A 25474-nucleotide genomic window follows, 5' to 3' on the forward strand; every position below is an offset into this window, starting at 1 on the left:
AAGCCGACCGATCAACCAGGAGATTACTTAAGAAATGGACCATCCATTACAAAAGTCGTGGTACATACCAATGCAACAAACTGGATCACGAAAGGGATCGGATCTTATTGGCGTGGAATTGACGGGACCTGGCCAGTGCAGGTACCCTCGATCGATCAGAGACACATGGTACTATCGCGCATGCTGTGCTTCAGCAGTACAGGTGACAGTAGGCAAAGCACCAACAACCAACCACACGTCACGCGCGCCGTCTTCTTCAAAGGAACCTGTTGAGGTACTCATCGACGGTGGTGTACTTGACGTCGGGGTACAGCTCGCTTGCGTCCACCCCCTTCGCCGGATCGATCTCGAAGCCTGCCTGCTCCCCCCTCACGTACGCCGCGTGCCCGATCGCCAGGATGATGTTCAGCGGCATCGGCGACTCTGCACCAGAAAGAAACAATTGTTAACCACGCCATCGATTCCACGATGATCGATCGAGGCAGCAAGGCACGTTCTGACCTTGGATCTGCTTGAGCACGGCTTCCTCGGGGATGTACACGCGTTCGAACGTCTTGCCGGTCTTCTTCTCCCACAGGTCCACGAGCTCGTTGTGCGACAGCGTGTTGGCCGGCGGCTTGATGTACAGCGTCTTGTTCTCGGCGCGGGGGTCGGCGGCGGCGAGCACCGTGTACGTCCCGATGTCGCCTTCCTCCACGAACACGGCCTTGGCGTTGCCGTCGCCGAGGATGAGCACCTTGTCGGCGGGGGGTCCCTGGGCGAGCAGCTGCCCGACGCTGGGCAGCGCGTAGCCCGCGAAGTACCCGGCCACGGCGAAGGTGTAGGGGATGCCGGACGCCTCGGTGGCGCGCCGGATCGCCACCTTGCCGGACAGGATGGTCTTGCCCGGCTCCACGATGCCCGTTCTGTCCACGTCCAGCCCGAACTCCGACGGGAAGAACCTCTGCATATCCATCTCATTTAGCTTTTTATCTAGTGACAACGAGCATGCCGGAAGAAAGACATTGATGGCGGCATTCATGAGAAGGCGCTCAAGCAAGAACAAATTAAAGAAAAAGGAAGGACCTTGACATTGCCGGCCTCCTTGATGGCGTCGATGAGCCTGGTCTGGTCGGCGATCTGCATCGACCCCAGCGTGGAGATGACCACGTCGGCGGCCTTGACGGCGCTCACCAGGCTGGCCTGGTCGTAGAGGTCGCCCTTGAGGAGCGTCACGCCGGCGTCCTGGAAGCTCTTGATCAGCGCCGCCTTGGCCGGGTCGGACGGCGCCGTGTCCCTGACGAGCGCGAGGGTCGGGTGGCCCAGCCGCGCGCTCGCCGCGACGACGTGCCGGCCCAGGTACCCGGTGGCGCCGACCACCAGGATCTTGCTCTTCTCCGACGCCATCCTGATTGCTACTTACTGACGAGTGAGCTTGCTATCAACGAGCTGATCGGCCTGCCAAGTACTCGCTCAGTCTGCGCTGCAAATCTCGTCTGCCGTTGGATTGCCATCAGACTCCACGATATATAGTGGGGGAGTAGCGACGGGTTCCATATACTCGCATAGTCGCATCGGTGGTTGCGGCCCATAGCGATTAGGTTGGCTTTCTTTTCTGGTTGATTAGGACACGACGCCTAAAAAAGTCATGCTACCTCCATATAATCATGGACGATTATTGATGCAGGCAACACTAGCTAGTGTTTGCCCTGTCATGCACTCCCTTTCGATTTTCAGGTTAGGCAAATGGGGAATAGGCCACCGTATGTTAGGCAGGAGCAGTCCCAACCCTCCTATTAGGATGGTTTCTGTAGCATTCATTGTGCAGCCACATAGAATCTTTTGCTTATGAGATTATATATTAAATAAGAGAGAATTGGAAGAATAAGAAATTGGGTCTCATGCAAGACCCAGTATCAGCACGAGAACCTAAATCCTAGATAGTGTTAAATTTGCATTGGAAGAAGATGGTGTCTTCATAATTGATGAGGAATTGAGAGGAGAGATGATGAATTAATTAAGGATTCACACTAAGAAATCATAGGTTGTAGAATGTAATTTCTAAAGTGATGTCTTACTTACGTGGCAGTATAGACACACAGATATTATGGGTTGGGACTACCCTAAGCATAACCTGTCTCCAACTTCTAATTGAGAGCATATCGACATGCACCAGCACGACGCATGCCAATATATTTCTACTTATACATTTTATGCTCACATTCATTGTATATACAGTCCTTTTAATTACTCCCTTGCTGTGTAATGAAACTGAGAAAGAGATAAGATAAATAATAGCCTGATTTGTTGGTGTCCAAAATTTACCATACCAAAATTTGAGTAGACCAAAATATAGGGCATGTTATATCAAAACCTAGGCAAGAATTTTAGAATAGGACTTAATTGATTGCCAACCAAGCGAATGCCAAAATTTATGGACTTGCTCTAGTTTGGCAGGGCAGATTTTGGGAGCCAACCAATCGGTCGTCAATGTTGGTACCGTGTTCTACTCATCATAAAGAAAAATGAGCTTTACCGGTGGTAAATGCTTCATTTCGGGAACTTTCTAGCGGTAATACCCGGACTAGCTTCTAGAAGGCACGCATGCTAACGTGTCGTGACAAAAGCCGGGGAGCTAATAAAATATCGAGGCCAATCCCTTTCAAATCAGACATTTTATAGTCAGTTTGTTGGTAGCACCATCATCAGGCATCAGCTCGCATTGCCGGGTGCCTGATTGCTTGGCCCACCCCCACTACTGGCTGTGTGTGATGATTGGTGGATACGTTGTTCTCCGGCGTTGCCAGTGAACCCACCACTCGAGAGGGTACACGCAAACCTTATTCACACCTAAATTTAAATAATTAATATTCATTTTTTACTCTCTCCGAGGTGAATAATTAACTTTGTTATATATATATATATATATATATATAATTGATTAATTGTACTTTATTCTATTCATTTCTAATGAGTATATAATTTTCTACCCATATCTTCCTCATTTGAAGTAGGTGTGGATTTGGGGAGAGGGAAGCGGCACGTCTAGCTGCTAGTGCACCCGGATAGTGACGTGAATTGTTATTTTTTTCCGATCTTTTTTAATTTTGGTCTTAAGAAAGATTTTTAATTTTAATTACCAGTTCAAGTACACTTTCACACCCCGCACCCGGACGTGGTTGATTTCTCGTCCTGGCGTCCCCGATGAACCTGGCCATGTTCCCGGCCAAGTGGTTCAGTCGACATGTTCGTTGAACCAAAGACTGGCCGTCCTGGAACTTGCGATTGAGATCGAGTAACAAAGGTCCATCGCAAGCCTGCAGATCGGTCGGATCGTGGGTCATTTTCGGCTTAGGATCGGAATCGACCGATCATCACTCGGTAACTAGCTAGAGTCACGATCTCGCGCCAATAAGCATCTGTGCGTAGATTCTTTGGCCATTGGTGTCTCACCTAACGCCGTCGACAGTGTGACTACGGTGGAGGTACGTAGATTCTTTTTCACACCTGATTCTTTTCTTTTTCAGTAGTAATTTGCGCGCGCTTGGGCGCGCGTAGAGCTTACGACTTCTATTGATAAGCATAAACTATTATTGGAATATAAAAAAATATTTAAAATAAAAAAGACACATTTGGTTAAGCTACATCTTAAGAGTATCGTTCATTTATCACGGGGAAATTGGAAACTTCAGAAATCAAAATTCACAAGAGTCGTTGGTTTTAGTTTTTTTACTAAACACATAAACCAAGATTTTACATAGTAAGCAGACGACGGTATGGGGCGAAACTTTCGCATCTACATAAGCAATTCAGATCCACCAAACCAGAAAAAAAAAGTGCAATGGCGATGTCCAGAAGCTCAGGAGACGAGAGGAGGCAGCAGCCGGCAAAGGAGGAGGCTAGGCCGATCGGCCTGACCTCCCCATGCTGATCGGCACCATCCCCTCCTTTGGTCACCACCTTCGCCCTTCACATGGAAGCCAAGAGGTGCGAGTGGAGTCCCAAAACTCCGCCAAGGACCGCTCGTAATGCTCGCATCACGTTGGAGGCAAGACGCCATCTGGAAAGCTCGCAGATCACAAGTTCATCGTCCTCTCAAGTGATGATGAAGCATCTAAGAAGAAGAAGGAGCTTGTTGTCGCTCCCACAAGGCGTCCAGGAAAGTTCCTCGGGATCAAGCGCAAGAGCTATGTGAAAAAGATGCCCGAGTACTCGCCGACTGACTAGGGAGGTGATAGCGATTGGGAGGACGATAGGAGCCCCAGATCGTGGGGTGCTGCAGGCCATGATGATGAAGAAGATGACAACACGTACTGGGATTGGGGTGAAGATAAGAAGGAGAGTAAGGAGCAAGATGGCCACTTATCGGGCAAAAAAAAAGATCTCGAAGACGACGAGCCAGAATCAGAGGAGCATGAACTAGACGAGCATTATCATACGTGTTGTACCGCTTGTAAGAAGAACATCTATTACCTCTTCAACACCATCGGCGACATCATGGAAGCCTTGTACGGTCTGGATCAGAAGGTAGAAGACAATGATCACTGTCAGGAGGATGAATTCAAATTCTTGTAGAGGAACATGAGAAAGCTCTTCGGGATATGTGGCAACAAGAGGAAGAATAGAGCTCATGGCGAAGGAAGCAGCAACCATCCGGTATGCAAGCAGTGCGGGTAGCATCACTAGTGTGTTTGCGAGCGCCTTTCCCTTTGTACTTCATGTGGCTACGATGAGGACGTCGTAGATTTTAAGCGTGGGGTGGGGGGAGATCATCACTTGTACAAGTTTTTGGATCTAGTTTGGTCGAGTCGAGTCGTGTGAGAGTCTAAATTAGTGTTTTTATTTCAATTAAAAGTAGATAAAGTAGTAGTCTTCTTAAGCTTCTGGGAAGACTTAGGACTAGATCGCTACTTTAGCGTCTTTGTGAGAAGAAGCATGAATAAAATTCGAGGATGGTGCGAGTGTTTTTAGTGTCTACCTTGGCTTGCTTGTTTTTATTTTGTCTTTGCAACTTTGTATCATGAGCATTATCCAGAATTCTAAATCTCTGTTGTGGAATTTAGTAATTGGTTTGTTTATACAATACCCATGCTTTATGATGATCAAGTGTTTTGGTTTTGATTATGTTTTATGAGTAAGACTTGAATTGGAGGCGACTCAAAATTTTATTGCTTATCTAAAACCTCTGTAAAAACAAGATTGATCAAGATCTTTTAACCAGGTTGAGAGTTATTATTTATGCTACCCAATGCCTTGAAAGATTTATTCGTACCACCAAAAGCAAGATTTGACGCTTTGAATTGAGTTAGGATCGTTCTCTCTTGGTTTGCTTTAATTCTGAGCACCGATCATATCCTTTTTACCATCTCTGATTGCTAGCCTCGTCAATAATTCAGTAATGAGATTTCTTCACTGGAACAATCATATTTTCTACTGAATTCCTAAACCTGAACCATAAATTTCCCAATTTTATTACTTATTCCTTGAACACAACCCAATATACGCAGATCTGTTTTGTTTCTGGTCAAGTTTTATGAAAAATAAGGAAAGATACAAGATAAGGAAGCTTCACCAGAAAGATAAGCCAAAGGGGAGGAAAGGAGAGGCTAGGCTGATCGGCCTGGTCCCCTCCAGACCAATCAGCATGGGGCTCCTTTGCCTCGGTTCACGCGTAGAAAAATTGTGTAAAGCCTCTGGAAGGATCTAAAACTAATTTTTATGGTGTGGTGTTTAGAGGAGGTTCGGAGAAAGAGATGAAAAATGAAAGAAAGAAAGAAAGAAAGGAAAGAAAGAGAAAACATATTGAGAAAAAGAAAACGAAATAATAGTGAAAAGGAAGAAAGCAATAAAGGAGGAGTTTTTACTATCATGAAGATCAAGAAAAGTGCAAAGAAAGATGATATTATTTTCGGAACGGATTTTCATTCCAACCATGTGCAATCCGATGACGAGGACATCGCTTGTGCCTCAGAGTCACTATTTTATTTGCCTTTGCACATGTCCACCATTCTATATCTTCTCATCCTTGAAAACCTCATATTATATGGATATTCTTCTGATCATTGGCTCAGAAGGTAGGCAACCGTTAGAGAGTTTTCTTAATTCGATAATATAAGTGTTGATTCTAGCTAGCCATACCCAAGCTCCACCATATAATTGAGTGACCTTTTGAGAGACGAGAGCTTGCAAATAAGTAGGATAGCCACCACTCATTTGAGCCGCATGTAAGTACCTGTAAAAGAATTCTTGTTTCAATTTTATTGCAGGGAGATGGTTTTATGATGAAAGAAAAACCCTCCAAAGAAAGCCAGAAAGTAAGTGTAGTTGATTCCTGAAGTTACTTGGTTCTGAATAATAGCTGTGGGGGAATCTTTGCTTAGATAAATCTTTGAACACCCATACTTTGATTATCTTTGCTGCTCCTCTGATCTTTTGTTTGGAGGCTAGGTACTTGACTCCTTGCTCAGGTTTAGTTCAAAATCTTTGTTCAATCCTGCTGGAGAAGTTTATAGTCGCATGACTTGATCGAGGACGAGCAAGAGCTAAGCGTGGGGGCATTGTTGACGCTCGTTATTGACACACTTTTAGTGCTATTTAACTAGTGTTTTCATGCTTATTCTTATACTAACCTACCACTTGGCACCTGAAATAACCCCATTATTGCATATGTGTTGTATTTTGAAGCATAAAGTATTTTGGCAGGAAATACGACATAATCAAGGGGGTTTGTATAAAGATCTTAATGGATATTTGGACATGGGTCGTCAAGGGAAGCCAGCATGAGGAAGGAGAGGGCTAGAAGGGCCAGGAAGGGCCCAGGCCGATCGGCTTGGGACCCTTTAGGCCGATTGGCCTGACCCATTGCAGGGCCCGATCGACGTCCCGTTTCTTTAGCGTGAAGTCTACGATGAACTCTAGGTTTTTTCATGACATTGATCCAGAGCCGCCGCCTATTGGACACTATAAATATCCCCTCATGGACTTCAAGAAAGAGGAGTTAGAAAGAAGAGGAAATCACCACATAAACACCATCCACCGCCACCACAAGTAGGAAAAACGGAGAGAAGATTGAATTCAGAGGAGGCCACGCGAAGAGGAGCACCAGGGGAGGAGGAAACCCCCTTAGCCGATCGGCTCAGAGGTGGCTAGGTCGATCGGTCTGGGTCTTCCCTTCCCCCGTTCATCGTCATCTTCGGACAGGTTGATCTACAGGGCATCCTTTACCCCAAAATTTGTCAACATGTGTAAGATCATGGGGTAATACCTCTGTTTGTCCTCGGGGTTGTATGGAGATCTTGATTCGTAATCGCCGAACCTTTGGTTAAGACCTATTTTGTTATCAATCAATCTTGATAATGCTCTTTCATGTAAAGGCTAGCCAGCCCTACTTTGGGTTGCTTATTTTCTTACCTAGAATAATCATCTTGATGTGTTCTTATGTTCCGATAGTTGAGTATTCCGGTGTAGTGATAGTATTGCGGGTGAGAAAGTTTTAGGCATGGCTCACAACCACTCACGATAACACCTAGATCTAATTCGTTCATGCATGACGATTGCATCTACAAGTGATCCTAGATCCCTAGGACAAGCATTTAATCTATCTTGTTCACAACCTTTACTCTCTCCATCTTAATCTAGATTGCTTAGTTCTTTTGTTAGCATAATCATATTCTATATAAAGAGCTTTCGATTACATCGATTAGTGCTTAGTTAAGCGTGCAAATCCCTTTTTCCGTGGATTGATAAACCTTGGGGGAATCTCTAAGGGAAAAACTACAATTTAGCATGCTAACTACCGTCAACACCTGGGAGCACCGACCCTACCGGTATGATAAGCCGATCTGACCGGTCCATGCAGCATGTAGCTGTGGGCTGCTATCAAGAGAAGTACAATATTATCCACATCAAGGTTCCTCGTCTCTCCAATATATTTGACAAGGTATGCTTTGCAAGTAATTCCTTAATTCATCTATTAGTGATTCTATCACAAATAATTCCAAGAGATCGATTAAGGATTAAGGATAGTAATTTACTTGCTAGCTAGTAGTAGTATGCCTTCAGATTGTCTTAGCCAATGCATTGTGAAAGTTAGAAAGGCTGATCATAGTAATACTTTGGCATTTAAATTTTCTCCATCGTCATTTCCAAAGTATTTCTCTACATGGTTTGCTTATGGTTATTCTAGATTTAAAAGCAAAAGATCAAAACTAAGAGTCATTGTGAAATCCTATGCTAACATAGTGATAAGCTCTAAAGCATCGGGTATGAGAAGCACAAGGAGAGGTATAGCTGAATGGATCGGTGAGAAATCTGGAACATTTGCTTGCTTGGCCTTAAAGCCTTCACCACGTTGACTATAATTGGTCTTGATTGCAAAAGCTCATTAAATTGGTTAGAGTCAACCGATTCATCTAAAGATCCAAACTTAATTGCCAAAGAGGAAGATTTGAAGCTCCCAAGTGATGAGAAGGACATCGTCCATGACTTGCAAGTTCAAGCAATTATCGCGGACGATGAGCCTATCAAAATCCTAGAAGTTACTTGGGGGGGGGCACAAACGGATTTTTCTCCATCAAATCAAGAACCATTGCTCCTGTTGTGCTAAGCGAACAAGTCAGACCGATTTGGCAAACAGGTCTGACCAGTTCGGCCAATCAAGTCAGACCAGTGTCCCAAACCGGTCCGACCAGTTCTAGTCTGAAGGATCTAGAGATGTCAAAAATCTGAACATCCTGTGCTGAATGGAGGTAAAGACCATGTTAAGCACAATGGTAAAAACCCGAAGCTCACATTTGATGAACTTCTGGCTAAATATCAAAAAGGTAATGAGGCCAAGCGTGCTAATCGGTCAAGTGATGTTAAACCATCAGGATTATCTCCTAAACTTAATTCTGAGAATTGGAATTGGCAAAGGAAAATTTTTTATTCAATGGCATCATATCCTCCTTTTGGGCCATCAATGCTAGTTTCATATGCTCCACATCCCACTAGTTTTCATCCTTACTCATCATGGGGTGAAATGATCCATGGGCACATACTCCTTCATATTTTAGACCATATCATGTAGAGTATGTAGCTCCAAGAGAACCATCATGTGCAAGGCAACCATATGTTGAAAATGATTATCTTGAGACAAAGGATCGGTCTAGTGTTCAAAAGAAGAAAAGGGTTGTCAAGCAAGTTTATCGAGTGAAAAGAGATGGTCGCAAAGATAAGAGTTCATATCTGAATTCAATTAGTGAAAAGCCGATTAATCTGTTAAGCACTTCGGTTACTAATGGCAAAGGAAAGGAAATATCAGCCGTTGATCCTCAAAGTGCCAAATCTGAACAAAAGGAGTTGACAAATCCAAAAATCAAGGGAAAATCGCTGCTGTCCAAAGCTAAAGCAAAGCCAAGCCATCCACTTAGTTTATCAAATTGGCAGAAGAAGAAGAAGTTACAGAAGCTTAGTGCTCAAGAGCTGAGAAAAAGGAATATGGCATGGGCTCCTAAAAGAAGCATTCAGATTCAAAACAAGGATGATGCTCAAGCAAAAGGTGCAGAACAATTGAAGAAGAAGAAAAGATACGAAAGACGATCTCCAAAAATGAGGTTTGCACCAAATCATTAAAATTATTGGTCATTACCTCATCCACTTGCTTTACAAATGTCATATATGCCTATGTCTTGGAATTCATCCTTGGATATGATTCGTCATCCCTCACACTCTTATTTTGATCCTTGGTCATATGGGTCTTTATATCATAGAGGGTTATCACCAAGTTGCTATGCATATTGATTAAATTGCAATAAATCTTGCCATTAATTTTCAAAAGCCAAAATATTTAGTTCCTAGAGATGGTTTAAATTCCTGAATTTATATATCTCTCTACACTTTTATTTCGGTTGCGCATACTCTTATGGATTAATTCATTATGGATGATATTTTATTATCGTCCTTGGCAACACATACGGCCGATGAATACCTTTGGTCATTATCCTAAAGTGATAGCCTCTCGATGAGAGATCATTTATGACTTTGTTGATGGCTTAAATGCTCGGGGGGTAAGATATTAGCAAAAGGAGTAATTTATCATCATCGAGTTTGTATTTTTTAAATCGGCTTGCAAAGTGTTTTTAAAACATTGGTGCTATATTTATTTCACCAAATTGTGTTGTTTTGAGACCTTTAGCTGGTTGGAGTGTTTAGCATCAATAATCAACCCGAATATGAAATTTTTCTATTCAGGCTAGAGATTTTGGAATCCATGGGTGGAAAGCATGCAAAAATATCTAATGACTTGTTGCTGGAGGTGCAGCAGGTATTTATGTTTAAATGAGCCACTAGATGTTTTTCTTGATATATATCTAGAGGATCATCTCAACTTTATAATAAGTCATGTATCTAGGCATAAAAATTTAGGATTAGCACTCTGGAACAATGAACATCAGGTCACAGCGTCCAAAAAGACATTTTCATAAGAAAAGACCGATGTTTAGCAATGCCAGGGGCACATCCTGGACAGACCGGTTTGACCAGAATCCCAAACCGGTTTGACTGGTATGGCTACTACTTTGGCTGTTGAAGTTTCAGAACTTGGTGAAGCCAAGGTTAGTAGCTGATGGAGAAAGTTTGTTGTTAGCTATTTGCATAATCCAAGATACATTGAAAGACAAGTCGAAAATAAACAAGAGGGGTTCAAGAGCAATCTGGCCATCATCAATTCAAAGGTAATTGTGTCATGTTCACCTTTTGGGCTGATTACTCACCTTATTTTATTTATGGTCAAAATAACTTATGGATGCCATATTGAATCATTTTATCTTTCTTCATTCTCAATTTGAGAGATATTGCAAAGATCAATTGACATTATAGCAATTTGGCCGCTTTATGCATCCACAATAGCTTACAGGTGTGAGAAAGACTTTGAATTAGTATTTCAAGAATCTGGGCATCATAGGAGTTTGCTATCTGAATCTAGGCAAAAACCGGTGAGACTGGTTTTAGAAACATTGTCATATATCTGATTGGACTTCACCATTGTGTAGATCTTGTCGAGGTGATTGAACTGCATATGTAGAATATCCAATTTGGAGTCCAGATGGGAGAGTTACGGCTCTAGCAAGATTCAACCCTGTGCAGACCAGTCAGATTGGTTTGGATGGGCGATCTAACCGGTTTGGCCAGCTTAATCCAAGTTATAAGTTGTATTTTGAGACGGGATTTATGTAACCTTCAACACCTACTAGGGCAAGACCTCCCCACCCTATAAATATAAAGGACCACGGCTGATTGAGGACAACCCAATCGAATCAATCTACTATTTACTTTTATCTTCTAAACCCTAATCCTCTTCCAACCTCCATGTTGTTCGTCCACTGATCTCCACGACCAGAGATGGTGTTCTAGACTTGCTGGTCGACCTAGGGCACGCCGACGACATCCACGCCCTGACGGGGTTCCTCCCAGGCGAGAGTTTCGATGATCTTTGCTAGTTTGCTCATAAATTAGCCGTTCTTCGCCACGTAAGTGTGTTGGTTATCCCTTTGCTGATTTGCTTGTAAACCTAGCCGTCCTCCATCATGTAAGCGTGGTAGTTATTCTCTCGAACAATCGAATCAGTCTAAACCCTAGGAAACCGGTCTAACCGGATTGCTGGACCGGTTTGACCGGTCTAGGTGGCATACTGCCGTTCGGTCTATTCGAGACCCGCATGCTAGTACTTTTGTGTGTTGACCCTAAATTTGCGTCAACAAAAATACTTTGGGATGAAGCACATGCAACTCTCGTATGGGAGTAGATTCATGATTGAAATGCGAACCTAATCGGTGTTGCAAATGTTAATCCTTCTATTTAAGTATAAGCAAATATCCCAATTTTCGTCATTATGGCTGGGATCAATGAGGGGTTCTTTTAGGAGTGTAGCGCAGCAAAGTGAACAAGAAAAGACATAAAGCAAACAAAGCAAATTACTTTATCAATGTTGCAAATGTTTTTTTACCACTATTTTTTATATAATATTTTTTATTTTAGACCTATTTAATTTGCTCAAGGGGAAATTAAATCTCGACCTACTGGATATGCTACTCAGGTACTTATCTAACCACTAGGTTAGATATTATTTTGCAATGTTGCAAATGTTAAACCTCCTATCTTACTATTACTAATTGGAGGCTCCTTTTGAAGCCTTCAGGTGAAGCCACCTAGGATTTCTAGGTGGACACTCTAGAAAAAGAAAGAAATCCTAGAAATTCTCACAAAAAAGCAAAACATCCGACCATCGATCGATAGATTCAAATAATCATAGCCATTGGATCTATTATATTTTCTAAAAAATTACCCACATATGCCATTATGAAAATAGCCTAAAGTAACCCTCTAAATCTATATATAAATTACCCACCTCTACCATTATATAAAATAAACTAAAGTAACCCCCTAATCTTCATCAAAATTACTCACTTATGCCATTATAAACAATATTTAAAATAACCCCCTAATTTGCAACCGAATTGCCCAACACTATTACTTAAAAACTTAAAGTAACCCGTTAAATTTGCATCTATATTATCCACACATGCCATTATTAAAAATAACATGATAACCCTACGTTTGAATCAAATAAGCTTAATTAAAAATATACAGGAATATATAATTCTAAATCGTCTATATCTTGCACTATTGGTATACGATATAATAATTAAGGTCTATATGCATGATGTGTGTCACTATTTATAAGGATATAAAGTGATGGGAATATAGATTTCTATGCTAAAATTGTATCTCAAACTTAGGGTTCATTAAAAAAATTCAAGTGCATACCTGCGATCCAAAAGTGAAAAATTAAAGATTATAAATATGGATGAAAATATTATAGAGTAATTACTAACTAAACTCTATCACAATTGGACGAAGATATTAAGTATATATCTACATAAGTATTGTCTTCGAATATTTAACAAACGAGAGGTAGCCTATGGTAATAGTTTTGTAGCAATGTAGTCTCATTTCTTTTTCTATTGGAGACTCCGCATTAGTTCCCACGAGACAAGCTAGAAAAAAGAGAGAAATTCTCATAAAAATTAAAAACATCAAATGCCAATCTTGTAAACTCTAATAATCATAGCTATTGATCTATTATATTTTTTTAAAAGTTACCCACCACTGTCATTGTGAAAATATTCAAAAAATGAGCTCTAAACCTATATCTAAATTATCGAGCTTAGCTATTATAAAACATAATCTAAAGTAACCTCATAATCTTCATCCAATTTACTAATATACATCATTATAAAACATAACTTAAAATGCCATTCTAAAATTTTTATCTATGTCACCAACGTATGTCGTTATTAAAAATAACCTAAAGTAAACATCTAAATCTTAATCTAAGTATGTTCATGTGCATCATACAGAAATGTCAAAAAATAAACAAATATATGATTCTAAATTACTTATGTCACTGTTAATATAAAAATACTAAGTTAAATTATATACATATGATGAGTGCCACCATTTAGACCATTTATGCATATACATGCAAAATCGATGAAAAACATTGATTTGTATGCTAAACATAATGTATGGAGGATTGGAGGTGTGATACAAAAAGGAAAAAGTATGAATACGGATGAAAAAGTGTATAGAGTAATTCATAATTAAAAATCAATCACGACTGAACAAAGATAGGTATATAAGTATTATGTTGAAGTATTGGAAAAATAAGAGAGTAGTAGGTAAACAATTTTGATTATTAGCTAACAGTTTAATTTCTAAATAATTTTCAAATAAAATAGCTTCTAAAAACATTAGCACGTGCGGGAGCACGGGTTGATGAACTATTCTATATCTATACCTATTATTAAAGTAAGGAACGTCTCGGCCAGCAATTTTCGTCCGTCGTGGTTATTTTGCAAAAAAGTCCCTTGACTTTTTATTAATCAACCCGCAGTCTAAATGTTGAAAAGAGGGGAGCTCTGGTGGAAAAAGAAGGGAAGTGAGGGGGTTAACGGGAAAAACACTTCTCCTTTCTTCACAACAGAGAGGCGGAGGGAGATTGGGCGCGGGCGACCGGCAGCGTCGGTGGTGCGGCGGCCGGCGTCCTGGGCTCGGCCGCGGCCGTGAAGAATGGGAGGAGGGAGAGTGTGAAGGGAGGTCCTCTCTCCTCCTCACCTCGGCGAAGGAGGCGCTGGAGGCGGCGACGGATCTGGGGCCAGACGAGGGAGCTCCTCGGGGAGGTCGGCGGTGCGGTCCTCCTCGGCGACCTCGACGATGGAGGCGTGGAGCGGCGGCGGTGGCGTCGGGAGGGCCGGCGAAGGGGACGGCGGCGGGGGCGGGGGCTTGCGGTGGCGCAGGGTGGAGGCCCATGGGGTCCCTCCAGTTCGTGTTCTCGCTCGATCTCGGCGGTATTTCCTGATCCCCGCTCCGCGGCGGCCGCAGTTCGCTCCCGGTTGCCTCACCCGCCGATTCGGCCCGCCGCGCGCTTGGAGACAAAATCGAGAAATAGAGGCTGCATCGAGACGGAATCGGAACATATACTGGTGCGGGCAGGCGGTGACGGTGTCGCCTTCCGGCGCACTGCAACTGGACCGGCATGGCCTGCGACGGCGCCGGCCACGTCACATCCATCCAGCTCCTGGAGACCGGGCTCCGGGGCATGCTCACGCCGTTCCTCGGCAACCTCTCGACGCTGCAGGTCCTCGACCTGACATCGAACCACTTCAGCGGCGCCGTGCCACCGCAGCTCGGCCGCCTCGGCGAGCTCGAGCAGCTCGTACTGTACGACAACAACTTCACCAGCGGCATCCCGCCGGAGCTCAGCGACCTGACGAGCCTACAGCTACTGGACCTCGGCAACAACACGCTCCACGGCGGCATCCTCGGCCGCCTCTGCAACTGCTCGGCGATGTGGGCGTTCGGCGCGGTGAACAACAACCTCACCGGCGCGCTTCCTGACTGCATTGGTGATTTGTCCAACCTCAGATTTCTGGTGCTCTTCAACAACGGTCTCGACGGCGACCTGCCGCCATCCTTCGCGAAGCTCACGCAGATGGAGGCATTGGACCTCAGTTCCGGTGCCACATATTTTTCTGTCAGCAAAAGCTCCCTCATCGAATTTCTCGTTTTCCGCTGTTTACATTTCTGGCTTCTGCTCTTGGAGCTTGATCTGGCAGCTCTGCTCTGTGCCTTTGCTCGAAAGCTCTTGAAGCTTCACTTCTGAACGTAGGCCATCAGCATTGCCCCAGCTTTTAGTGTTGTTTCTTTCACTTGGCAATAGCTGCAGCTCGGCTTGGTTTTGCTAGAGCTCTATTTCTCTGTTCAATAGGTAATATGGTGCAGTGACAGGAGGAGCATCAGCACCTGCCGTTTTTTGCTCTTGGGCACATGTATTGTTTTGGTGAAGTGCAGGCACGCAGCAGCAACAAGCCTCTGTTTCTGTAGGGATACGAGGTAGGCTACTCTAGCGCAAATCAAAATTTCTACCACGTAAAACCAGGAATAACTGCCGTATAAGGATCACGGGATTACCACTCGACGCACTACTGGTGCGGAAGATGTAGATATGCGTCGATGCAGTGAAGACGATCACGTAGTCGTACGTAGTCGATCAACGTAGTCGTACGTAGTCGATCACGTCCAGCAGCTCCTCAGCAGATCGTCCACGTGCAGCAAGATCGCCTCCGGTGCCGCGGCTCGTCGTCGGCTCGTCGTGGCTCGGCGGCGGCTCGTCGATGGCTCGTCCAAGTGCTGCAGGCGCAACACCTCCAAGGTATCCACACGTGCAGGGAGGAAGCGTCGCAAGCCGGACTGCTAGATCCGCGAGTTGCAACAGGCGAGGGCGTGGGAGGCGCGGCAGGTGTGTTTCCCCAAAAAGGTGTAAACCCTAGGGCGCCCCCACCCCTCTATTTATAGAGGTTCCTGATGGGCCTCTGGATCCGAGGACCATTAGTACTCCTAAAACCTAATCCAACTCGGATCAGATCCGAATTGGGCTTCCAGCCCCTTAAGTGTGTGACCCTATGGGTTCGGATACGTATAGACATGGCCCGAGTACTCCTACTCGGCCCAATAGTCGGTAGCAGCCTCTAGCAAGACGTGCCAACTGCTATACGCACACGAAGATCATATCAGACGAACCATCACAACATAATATACATGCTATTCCCTTTGCCTCACGATATTTGGTCTAGCTTCAAGCCGACCGCTCTTTCTCGATCCTGTGATTCGGAATCCCTTTGTAGGTTAACTCTTAACCGTACGTAGCATGGCCATGCATTTTCGGATCCGATCACTCGAGGGGCCCAGAGATATCACTCTGAATCAGAGAGGGGCAAATCCCATCTTGACTGACCATGTCTCATAGCATGCTTCTTGACAAACCCGAAAGCTACCTTTATAACTACCCTGTTACGGCGTAGCGTTTGATAGCCCCTAAGTAGGTCGATCCACATCTAGAATACATGCGACAGTCTCAGGTCTAAGGACAAAGCGTATATGTTGTTTAAAGAGAGAACTACTTCTCGTGTTGGGTCAGTCCTAGCACATGTCTCCACATGTGTCCACATTATTAGTTCAACATCTCCATGTCCATGACTTGTGAAACATAGTCATCAACTAATACATGTGCTAGTCTAATATTCATGTGTGTCCTCACATGAACTCCGACTAGGGACAACTTTAGAATAACCATACAAGTAGAGAGTTTCACATACAATTCACATAATTGCAAATCAATTCAAGTAGCCTTCAATGGATATTCAATAAACACAACATACAAATCATGGATACAAATGGAATATCATCATCTCTATGATTGCCTCTAGGGCATACCTCCAACAGTTTCTTCTCTCAGGTGAACAGCGACGGCAGCATTTCAATCAGGTTTGCACTATGCTTTTGGTGGGTTTCATTGCTTTCGTTGGGTTTCAGTATTAAAGTCACATGCTTTCTTAGGTCTATTTACTTGTTTTACTAACTCATTGCTTTTAGTTTCAGTAAAATGAGGTTTCATTTCAAGTTACTCCATGTGTTTTATTGTTGGCTCATTCAATTCAGGTCTACACAAGTTAGCTCATCTCAATCTGGAGGGCTATGGAGTCACTACAGTTTCTTTAGAGGTTATATCAGGTTTTGTGTCTTCTGGGCCTACTGTGCCATCAATTGTCACTTCTGCAAAAAAAAATCTTATATTTGATCTCTTTGCCCGTGGAAATAGTGCCCATTACCACTAATTATCTACAATTATCATAACATATGTTATGATAAGAGAATGATTTAGGATCTGATTAAGAGTTCTTGTTTTAATACACAACATGAATGTTTCCAAGTGTCAGACAAAGATAACCCGATAATACTTTTCAACTACTATATAGTATATACAACATGAAAGGAACAAAAAATTTTATTTCTCTTGTTGCTGGTGTGGTGAACACAATATCATTCTATTCTTGATTTCAAAAGAAAATAGTTGATTGGAGGCAGCATTTTTTTTTACCAAGTTTTACTTTTTTATGAATTTATTTAGTCCCGTTTCCCTATGTGTACACATCTAGCTATGAACTCTACAGTAATACTTATTTAGATTGTTGCATGAACCACTTCAAATCAACCACTTGGATACTAAAACATCACTAACAGACTAAAAAATTATTCTATTGCAGGACTGGCCTTTATTGGTCTTGCTGAATTGAAGTTGGTGTGGCACATGCAACGACAGCTGTGAGAACTTGGAACGTAAACACGATGCAGATTACAAAACTTTTGGCAAACTCAATTATCTGTTTAGGAAAGTGGTTCATCGTTTTTCTTGACTGTATTCATAATTAAAATCGTAGGCTATCAATATCTTGTCATAGTTGTCTACCACATATTATAAAGCGAAGCTAACATATTATGAACAAACGTATAATAACGTGAGAGTAAGTAATGACCCGTAGCAACGCACGGGCATTTCTGCTAGTTAAAATAAAAGAGAATAACTCATTTTTCCTCGTTATTATCACCCTATGTTGGTTCAGAGCGAGTTGCTAAGCTCTTGAGATGACTTCGTAGAGCCTCTCAATTGACAGAGGCATCGCATCTGTTCATCCGTGTACATATATATACAACTCACAGTCACAGCACAGCATACATGAGCGTAACCGGTGACTACTGACGCATGATCAGTTGATCCCTGCGCACTCTCGGTCAAGACCTGCGAAAGCGCGTATCAAACGACTCAGAGCAACCTGTTGAGGTACTCGTCGACCGGGGTGTACTTGACGTCGGGGTACAGCTCGCTTGCGTCCACCCCTGACGATGGGTCGATCTCGAACTCGTGTTCCCCCTTGATGTGCACCGCGTGCCCGATTGACAGTAGGATGCTGTTCAGCGGGATCGGATCTTCTGCAGAATTCATAACCCCATTCATATCATATAACAGTTCATCTTCCACAGTTATATACATACAAAAAACTAGTCTATAGCCGGAGGAATCCGGTCAGGTGGCAAGCAAGGTGTCTGACCTTGGATCTGCTTGAGCACGGCGTCCTCGTCGAGATGCACCCGCTCGAACGCCCTGCCGGTCTTCCTCTCCCAGACCGCCAGGAGCTCGTTGTGCGACAGCGTGTTGGCCGGCGGCCTGATGTACAGCGTCCTGTTCTCGGCGCGCGGGTCGTCGGCGGCCATCACCGTGTACGTCCCGATGTCCACCTCGTCGACGTAGGACACCTTGCTGCCGCCGTCTCCGAGGACGACGGCGGGCTCTTCGACGGGTGGTGACTGGGACAGGACCTGCCCGATGCCGGGCAGCCCGTAGCCGAAGAAGTAGCCCGTCCACGCGTACGTGTAGGGGACGCCGGCGGCCTCGACGGCGCGGCGGACCGCCGCCTTGGGGTTGATGATCAGGGACCTGATCGGCTCCACGGCGCCCGAGCGGTCGGCGTCCAGGCCGAACTCCGATGGGAAGAACCTCTGCATATGTAGTGTACACATAGCCGTGTGTATGAAGCATCCATCGATCAGACTAACAACAAACTAAGATGTTGCTAGAAGTTAGTGTGGTTGATTTCTCTTTATCACCGTCGAAAACACTGAATTTCGCCGAATCATATGAAATTTTGGGGAATTTTCGTATTTTCCGAGGGATGAATGATATCTTCCATCCAATACCCAAAAAAAAGTGTGAAATTTTAAACCCTGAATACGTCCGCAAGAACACACCGCTAGCGAATTTTCCAATCGACGTACCTTGACGTTGCCGGTCTCCTTGATGGCGTCGATGAGCCTGGTCTGGTCGGCGATCTGCCGCACCCCGACCGTGGAGATGACCACATCCGCGGCCTTGACGGCGCTCACCAAGCTGGCGTGGTCGCCCAGGTCGCCCTTGAGGAGCGTGACGCCGGCGTCCTGGAAGCTCTTGAGCAGCGCCGTCTTGGCCGCGTCGGAGGGCGCCGTGTCCCTGACGAGCGCCAAGGTCGGGTGGCCCAGCCGCGCGCTCGCCGCGACGACGTGCCTGCCCAGGTACCCCGTGGCGCCGACCACCAGGATCTTGCTCTTCTCCGACGCCATCCTGGCTCGTGAACTGGATGCCTCGATTGGTTAATGGCAGTCGTGGTCTGGCGAGGTGGAGCCGTGGAGGAAGAAGATTGCAGGAGCGAGAGTGCGAGACTGGTCACCTCACTTGTGGCAGTCTTGCTCTGCGTCACTCGTGGCTTCGTGAGATCAGATGGCGACAGACAGAGCACGCCAGTGCAGGCCCAGGGCGAATGCCTGCGATTTTTTTTTATTGACGCCTACATTTTTCTGTACTTGTCGTTTTTCTAGTGCGCCTGGACCGCTAGACGCTAGTCTTGTAGAGGCGAAGGTCGTTTTCTGCTCATGAAGTCATGGGTGATTAGTTGATGTTTACGACAGCAGGACATAACAAGATGCCCGTCAATTTGACTGTCCAAAAGGTCAGCTAATAATTCCGACCAAGGGGTTCAGTATTTTGTTTGGTCAAAGGAGTTGGATGAGTTGAAGGTTTTAGCTTTTAACTTATGGGAGCATCAGTTAGTTAGGCCCTCCTCTAGTCCATGGACTAAAGTTTAATCCATGAACTAAATTTTAGTCACACCCTTATTCGGTTCCATGGACTAAAATGGACTGAAGTCCATAAATGCTGTTAAACAAAGATCCTTTTACCCTTCTTCCCTACTCCTTGGTACCCCTACGCCTACTCCTTCCTGGCACGAAACCAACCCAAAGCGTTCGATTTAGAAGCGGCCGGAGCCGGAGACGTGGGCCGTCGCTGGATCTGCGGGCGCCTCCTCCTCCATCCCCGTGGCCGGCAGCATCGTCCCCCAATCAATCCGGCCCCCGGTGAGCTACCACGACCACCGATGATGGCAGGCGAGCACAGCAATCAGCAGCGGCTGGGGTCGCCACCGGTGGTGGCGCGCTCCTCGACCCGTCACGGTCGGGCCCCACCATTATCTGCACCTAATCTATTCAGGGGCGACAGCGGCGGTGGCGACTGGCGATGGCGTCCGCTCTCTCCTCCTCTGCTGTTGTGGGGTGCTGCGCTGGAAGGGAGGGCGGCGGGTGGCAACAGGCGGTGGGAGGGAGGGTGGCGGGTGGCGACGGCAGCGGGCGAGAGGGAGGCCGGGTGGGAGGGAGGTGGCAGGCGGTGACAGGTGACAAGAGGGAGGGCAGCGGGCGGTGACGGCGACGGCGACGGGCGGGAGGGAGGCCAGGTGGGAGGGAGGCGGCGGGCGGGAGGGAGTCGGGTGGGAGGGGGCAGTAAATGAGGGGTAGGGGTGTCCCTAACACTCTTTAGTCCATTTTAGTCCAGTTTTGTGGACTAAAGGACTAAGGGTTTTAGTCCTACTTTTAGTCCAAGTGTTTGGGTGTTTAGTCCAACTAAAGTGCACATTTTAGTCCAAATTTTAGTTCATGGTGGGAACCAAACACCCGAACATACTAGAATCTATTAAACTAACAACTCACTGGCTGCAGCGTATATAGACAATCACAATACCTTAGTTTTCTCACACACTTTCAGTAAAATCAATAGTAGTTCAGCAGGCAAGAATAAGCATGTGTTTGGATTGAGGGTCGAAGTAGGTTGGGATAGGTTCGACCTACTTTGACCCATGTGTTAGTTGGAAAGTCATGTGGGTTGGGTCGAACCTAGTAGGGAATATTCCCTGTAGATGTGGGTTCGTCTCGTCCGCCCAAAACGTGCGGACCGCGTCGACCCACTTTGTTCCCCTCGCATGCCGTCTGACTCCATTCGTGGGGATGGGCTCCAAGTGCGGCGGGCTGCCGTGCGGACGCAGCGTGGAGGTGAATCCAGTGGAGCAAGACCGTGCGGGCCCCGTGGCATGGAAGCGTCGGCCGGCGGAGGAAGGGCCGCCCCAGGGAGCTCCGTTGCCGACCGCCCTAGGGAAGCTCCGTGGCCAGCCGCCCCAGGGAGCTTCGCCACCGGCCGGCCGAGGGTTCCGCCCAGGGGAACTCCGCTCGCTAGTTGGGGCTGGGAGACGGGCGACGGCGGTCGGAGCGACAGGGAGAGGGTAGGTGAGTGGTGGGCGGCACGGTGCAGGGGGAGAGGCTAGCCAGGGCTAAGCGATGGGCGAGCGGCGAGGAGAGGCTTGAGCGTAGGGAGGCTTCGGGTGCTTGACTGCTTGGCCCAACCAGAGGAAGAAGATAAGGTGCTGGAAAAAAAATAGAGAATGACAGATGGGATCCACATCTGACAGGTGGGATCTGCTAGTAACCGATGCTAACGGTGTTAAAGAGGACATCTTCCATCCCTCTCAACCCCTCCAACCAAATAAAAAACTGGAACGGACTCATCCCTCCAAACCAAACAAGATATAGGATGAACCCAACCCAAAAAAGTGGGTTGGACCCAATCCATTTCATCCTAAAACCAAACACACGCCAAGATGGTGACTTGATCATTTGGAACCACAGTTCAGACGGCAAGAGTGACAGTGAGACGGCAAGAGTGACAGTGACTTGTGGCATTGCAGAATAGTACTCCATCCGTCCTAAATTGCAGGCCGTTCTAGCTTTTCTAATTGTATACCTAAATATAGTGTATGTCTAGATGCATACAAATATCTATGAACTAAAAAATTTAAAATGACCTACAATTTGAAAGGGAGGGAATATGTACTACTGGTTTCTTTAATTTTTGAGTGTAACAACATAGTGAACCCCAGAAAACAAAGCACAAGCACTCCATCTCAGCCTTCTCAGGTTGAGTAGATCCATCGGCTGGAAACTGATCCTAATTGGCGTTACAAATGTCAATTCTCCTTTTACGGGATAACTGAATAATCCACATTTGCACACTACCTTGAGACTTTTTTAACCTATTGCTTGATGTATACATATCAACGTATGTACGTATATGAGAAAATAAATCTCGATTTCGACATGAGTCCTAGCTAGTGCAATTGAAAAAAAAATATGGGAAGTGCTAGCGCCCGAACGTCCGATAATTTTTTTTATCGGACGCTCCGTCGCAACATTAAAAAATAACTATCGAAACATCAAAACTCAACACTTGCAACAACAAGGATTGCAACACCTTTATGTGCATGAAACATCACAAACCGCTTCATGCAATATTCAAAACAGACACATTGCAATAAAAATAAAAGCATCTCTTACAGCATTGCAACAACGTAAAGAAGAAGAGATCAAAACAAAGGAAACAACTATATGCAACATCATGAACAAGTTGGTGCAACACCCGATTGCTGACAAATCAGACTGTTGCAAAACAGATGAAACATCAAAAGCCACCGTTGCAACATCCAAAAATAACCATTGCAACACCATGAGGTACCTATTGCAACACTTAGATCCACGACAACCAGCCTGCCCGTTGTCGGCCGAAGGAGAGGAGATGTTGCCGGATCTGAGGAGGCTGCCGCCGGCAGGGGAGGGTCAGGGGCTTGCTCAGATCTCGCCGGGGTCGGAGAGAGGGCCACTGGATCCGAGGGCGTTGGGCACTCTCGGTGGGTTGAGGACGCCGGAGTGGGGAGGAGGGGCGCCGCCTGGGTGGGGGACGAGGCCGCCGGGGTGGAAGAGTGCGATGCCGTTGAGGTGGGGAGGAGGACGCCGGTGTGGGGCGCGGGTGGGGGACGAGGCCGCCGGGTGGGGGAGCGCGACGCCGTCGAGGTGGGCAAGGAGGACGCCGGCGTGGGGCGCGGGTGGGAGATAAGGCTGCCGGAGTGGAGGAGGAGGACACCGGGGTGGAAGGTTGAAGAAAAAAGAGGATGGGGAAGAAAAAGAACTGTGGGAATGGATAGGAAGCGGAGGGGAGCGGAACGACATCCGACACGTCCGGGCGCCCGGACGGTAGCGTTTCCGAAAAAATATATAGCATCTATTTATTCCACGCTTGAGCCCAATAAAGCTTTCGTACGAAGGGAAGAATTGAATTGTAAGTGACATGTGCACGTTTCCTCACCAAAGGTCCACAAAAGTAGCTAGGTACCTCGATCACACACAGACAGCACCCTGAACGCATGATCATCTCCATATCAAAGACCGTACACATCCATTTCAATCAGAGCAACCTGTTGCGATAGTCATCGACGGTGGTGTACTTCACGTCTGGGTAGAGCTCGCTCGCGTCCACCCCTGACGATGGATCGACCTCCAGCTTGCTCTGCTCCCCCTGGATGTGCGTCGCGTGCCCGATCGACAGTATGAAGTTCAGCGGAAACGAAGCCTCTGCGGCCGATCGAATCGTCAACCACTCATATAGGAGTAACACATATCAGTTCAAATTTCAGCACAGAGAAGTGAGAAGCCATGTTGTTCTAGAAAGAAAGCTTCTTATTACCTGGGTTCTCCTTGAGCACGGCGTCCTCGGCGACGTGCACCCGCTCGAACGCCCTGCCGGTCTTCCCCTCCCACATCGCCAGGAGCTCGTTGTGCGACAGCGTGTTGGCCGGCGGCCTGATGTGCAGCGTCCTGTTCTCGGCGCGGGGGTCGCTGGCGGCGAGCACCGTGTATGCCGCGATGTCCGCCTCGTCCACGAACACCACCCCCGTGTCGCCGTCGCCGAGGACGAGGGCCTTGTCGACCGGGGGTGACTGGGACAGGACCTGCCCGATGCTGGGCAGCCCGTAGCCGAAGAATTAGCCGGCCAGCACGTGGGGACGCCCGCGGCCTCGACGGCGCGGCGGATCGCCGCCTTGCTCGCGTTGATGAGGGACCTCGTCGGCTCCACCGCGTCCGAGCGGTCGGCGTCCAGGCCGAACTCCGACGGGAAGAACCTCTGCGTCTGTGTACGATCCGATCGGTCAGACGAGCAGCAAACATTCATCTAGCGAATTTTCCGGCAGGGTCGATGCGTGTACCTTGACGTTGCCGGCCTCCTTGATGGCGGCGGCGAGCTTGGTCTGGTCGGGGATCTGCATGATTCCGACCGTGGAGATGACCACGTCCGCGAGCTTGACGGCGCTTACCAGGCCGGCGTGGTCGTCCAGGTCGCCCTTGAGGAGCGTGACGCCGGCGTCCTGGAAGCTCTTGAGCAGCGCCGCCTTGGCCGCGTCGGACGGCGCCGTGTCCCTGACGAGCGCCAAGGTCGGGTGGCCCAGCCGCGCGCTCGCCGCGACGACGTGCCGGCCCAGGTACCCCGTGCCGCCGACCACCAGGATCCTGCTCTTCTCGGCAGCCATGTCGATCCATGCTTTGGACACTGATCGCCCGGCTGCGACGCAGTGTCACAAACTGGCCTTGTATATTTTTCCTCAGTTCTCACTGTGTCGGATAGAACTTGAAATATGCTTGATTGCTTGCACATCGCCTTCGCAGAGTCACTCGTGAGATCAAATGGCCAGGCAGCGTCACTCGTGAGGTCAAAGGGCAACAGAGCAAGCCAATGCAGCGAGCGCCGGCAATTTTGTTTTATTGTATATCCCCACTTGAAATTATCTATTCTACCCACTCCGGTCACCGATATAAAACGGTTTAGGAAACTGGCATAGCGCGGTTGATCATCGATTTGCGTAAAAGTTTGTTATCGTAAACAGAAAGTTTTATATGTTATGAAATTGCATTTTAGGATGAATCTTGTAGCATCAAACTTGGGGTATTTTTAAGTATTCATGATGAAAGCTAAGCAAAACATACTTATTTGTGTGATCGGATACAGTAGTAGTTTCAAGTACCTGGTTAGAGATTGTGAAAAACAGTTTGTAAATCTTAGATTGTGGAAAGTCGAGGCTTCAAAAGCTGGCAGTTGTTTGGCAAAATGGATTGTAGCTTATGATCATTTTCTTTTCTCTTACTTACATGTGAGCACAAATGACACGTTGGGTGAATATTTGTGCCATACTCTAACAAAAGCTGGGGGAGAATACATTATTGGATTGCACAATCCTATTGCGCATTCTAGAATTAAATTTTGGTCATTTTCGTTTATGTTAGGGCTTACAAACAAAGCCTTTAGTGGACCTGGACGCCAAACTGGCAAACTGCCATAGTGCCCTGCCGTCCGGAATTAACTGGCATCCTTTCCGGCCAA

At 46.4% G+C, this 25474-nt stretch overlaps 4 protein-coding genes and 1 pseudogene across 4 annotated transcripts in view; 1 reads left to right on the top strand and 4 right to left on the bottom strand.

Annotated features, from left to right (window-relative positions):
* Positions 1 to 43, bottom strand: part of LOC101785406 (isoflavone reductase homolog IRL) — a 1192-nt gene extending 1149 nt beyond the window's left edge. Inside the window, exon 1 of the mRNA XM_004971532.2 lies at positions 17 to 43. Within this exon, the coding sequence (XP_004971589.1) occupies positions 17 to 43 (27 nt within the window). The remainder of the gene's footprint in view (positions 1 to 16) is intronic.
* LOC101775694 (isoflavone reductase homolog IRL) lies at positions 7 to 1490 on the bottom strand. Its single transcript, XM_004967885.2, has 3 exons — positions 1066 to 1490; positions 502 to 943; positions 7 to 423 (listed from the first exon to the last, which is right to left on the bottom strand). Exons 1-3 carry the CDS (start codon positions 1384 to 1386, stop codon positions 257 to 259), a joined length of 930 nt encoding a protein of 309 aa, XP_004967942.1. The 5' UTR covers positions 1387 to 1490; the 3' UTR covers positions 7 to 256.
* Positions 1491 to 14554: 13064 nt separating this feature from the next.
* LOC105914362 (LRR receptor-like serine/threonine-protein kinase FLS2) lies at positions 14555 to 15181 on the top strand. Its single transcript, XM_012845905.1, has one exon. It carries the CDS (start codon positions 14555 to 14557, stop codon positions 15179 to 15181), a length of 627 nt encoding a protein of 208 aa, XP_012701359.1.
* Positions 15182 to 17920: 2739 nt separating this feature from the next.
* On the bottom strand, positions 17921 to 19638 carry LOC101776095 (isoflavone reductase homolog IRL). The gene is made up of 3 exons (XM_004967886.3): positions 19189 to 19638; positions 18465 to 18912; positions 17921 to 18345 (listed from the first exon to the last, which is right to left on the bottom strand). Exons 1-3 carry the CDS (start codon positions 19507 to 19509, stop codon positions 18179 to 18181), a joined length of 936 nt encoding a protein of 311 aa, XP_004967943.1. The 5' UTR covers positions 19510 to 19638; the 3' UTR covers positions 17921 to 18178.
* A 3820-nt stretch (positions 19639 to 23458) lies between these two features.
* LOC101776501 lies at positions 23459 to 24683 on the bottom strand (annotated as a pseudogene).
* Positions 24684 to 25474: the final 791 nt, after the last annotated feature.

Source organism: Setaria italica, chromosome V, assembly GCF_000263155.2.
Source record: "Setaria italica strain Yugu1 chromosome V, Setaria_italica_v2.0, whole genome shotgun sequence".
Taxonomy (NCBI): domain Eukaryota; kingdom Viridiplantae; phylum Streptophyta; class Magnoliopsida; order Poales; family Poaceae; genus Setaria; species Setaria italica.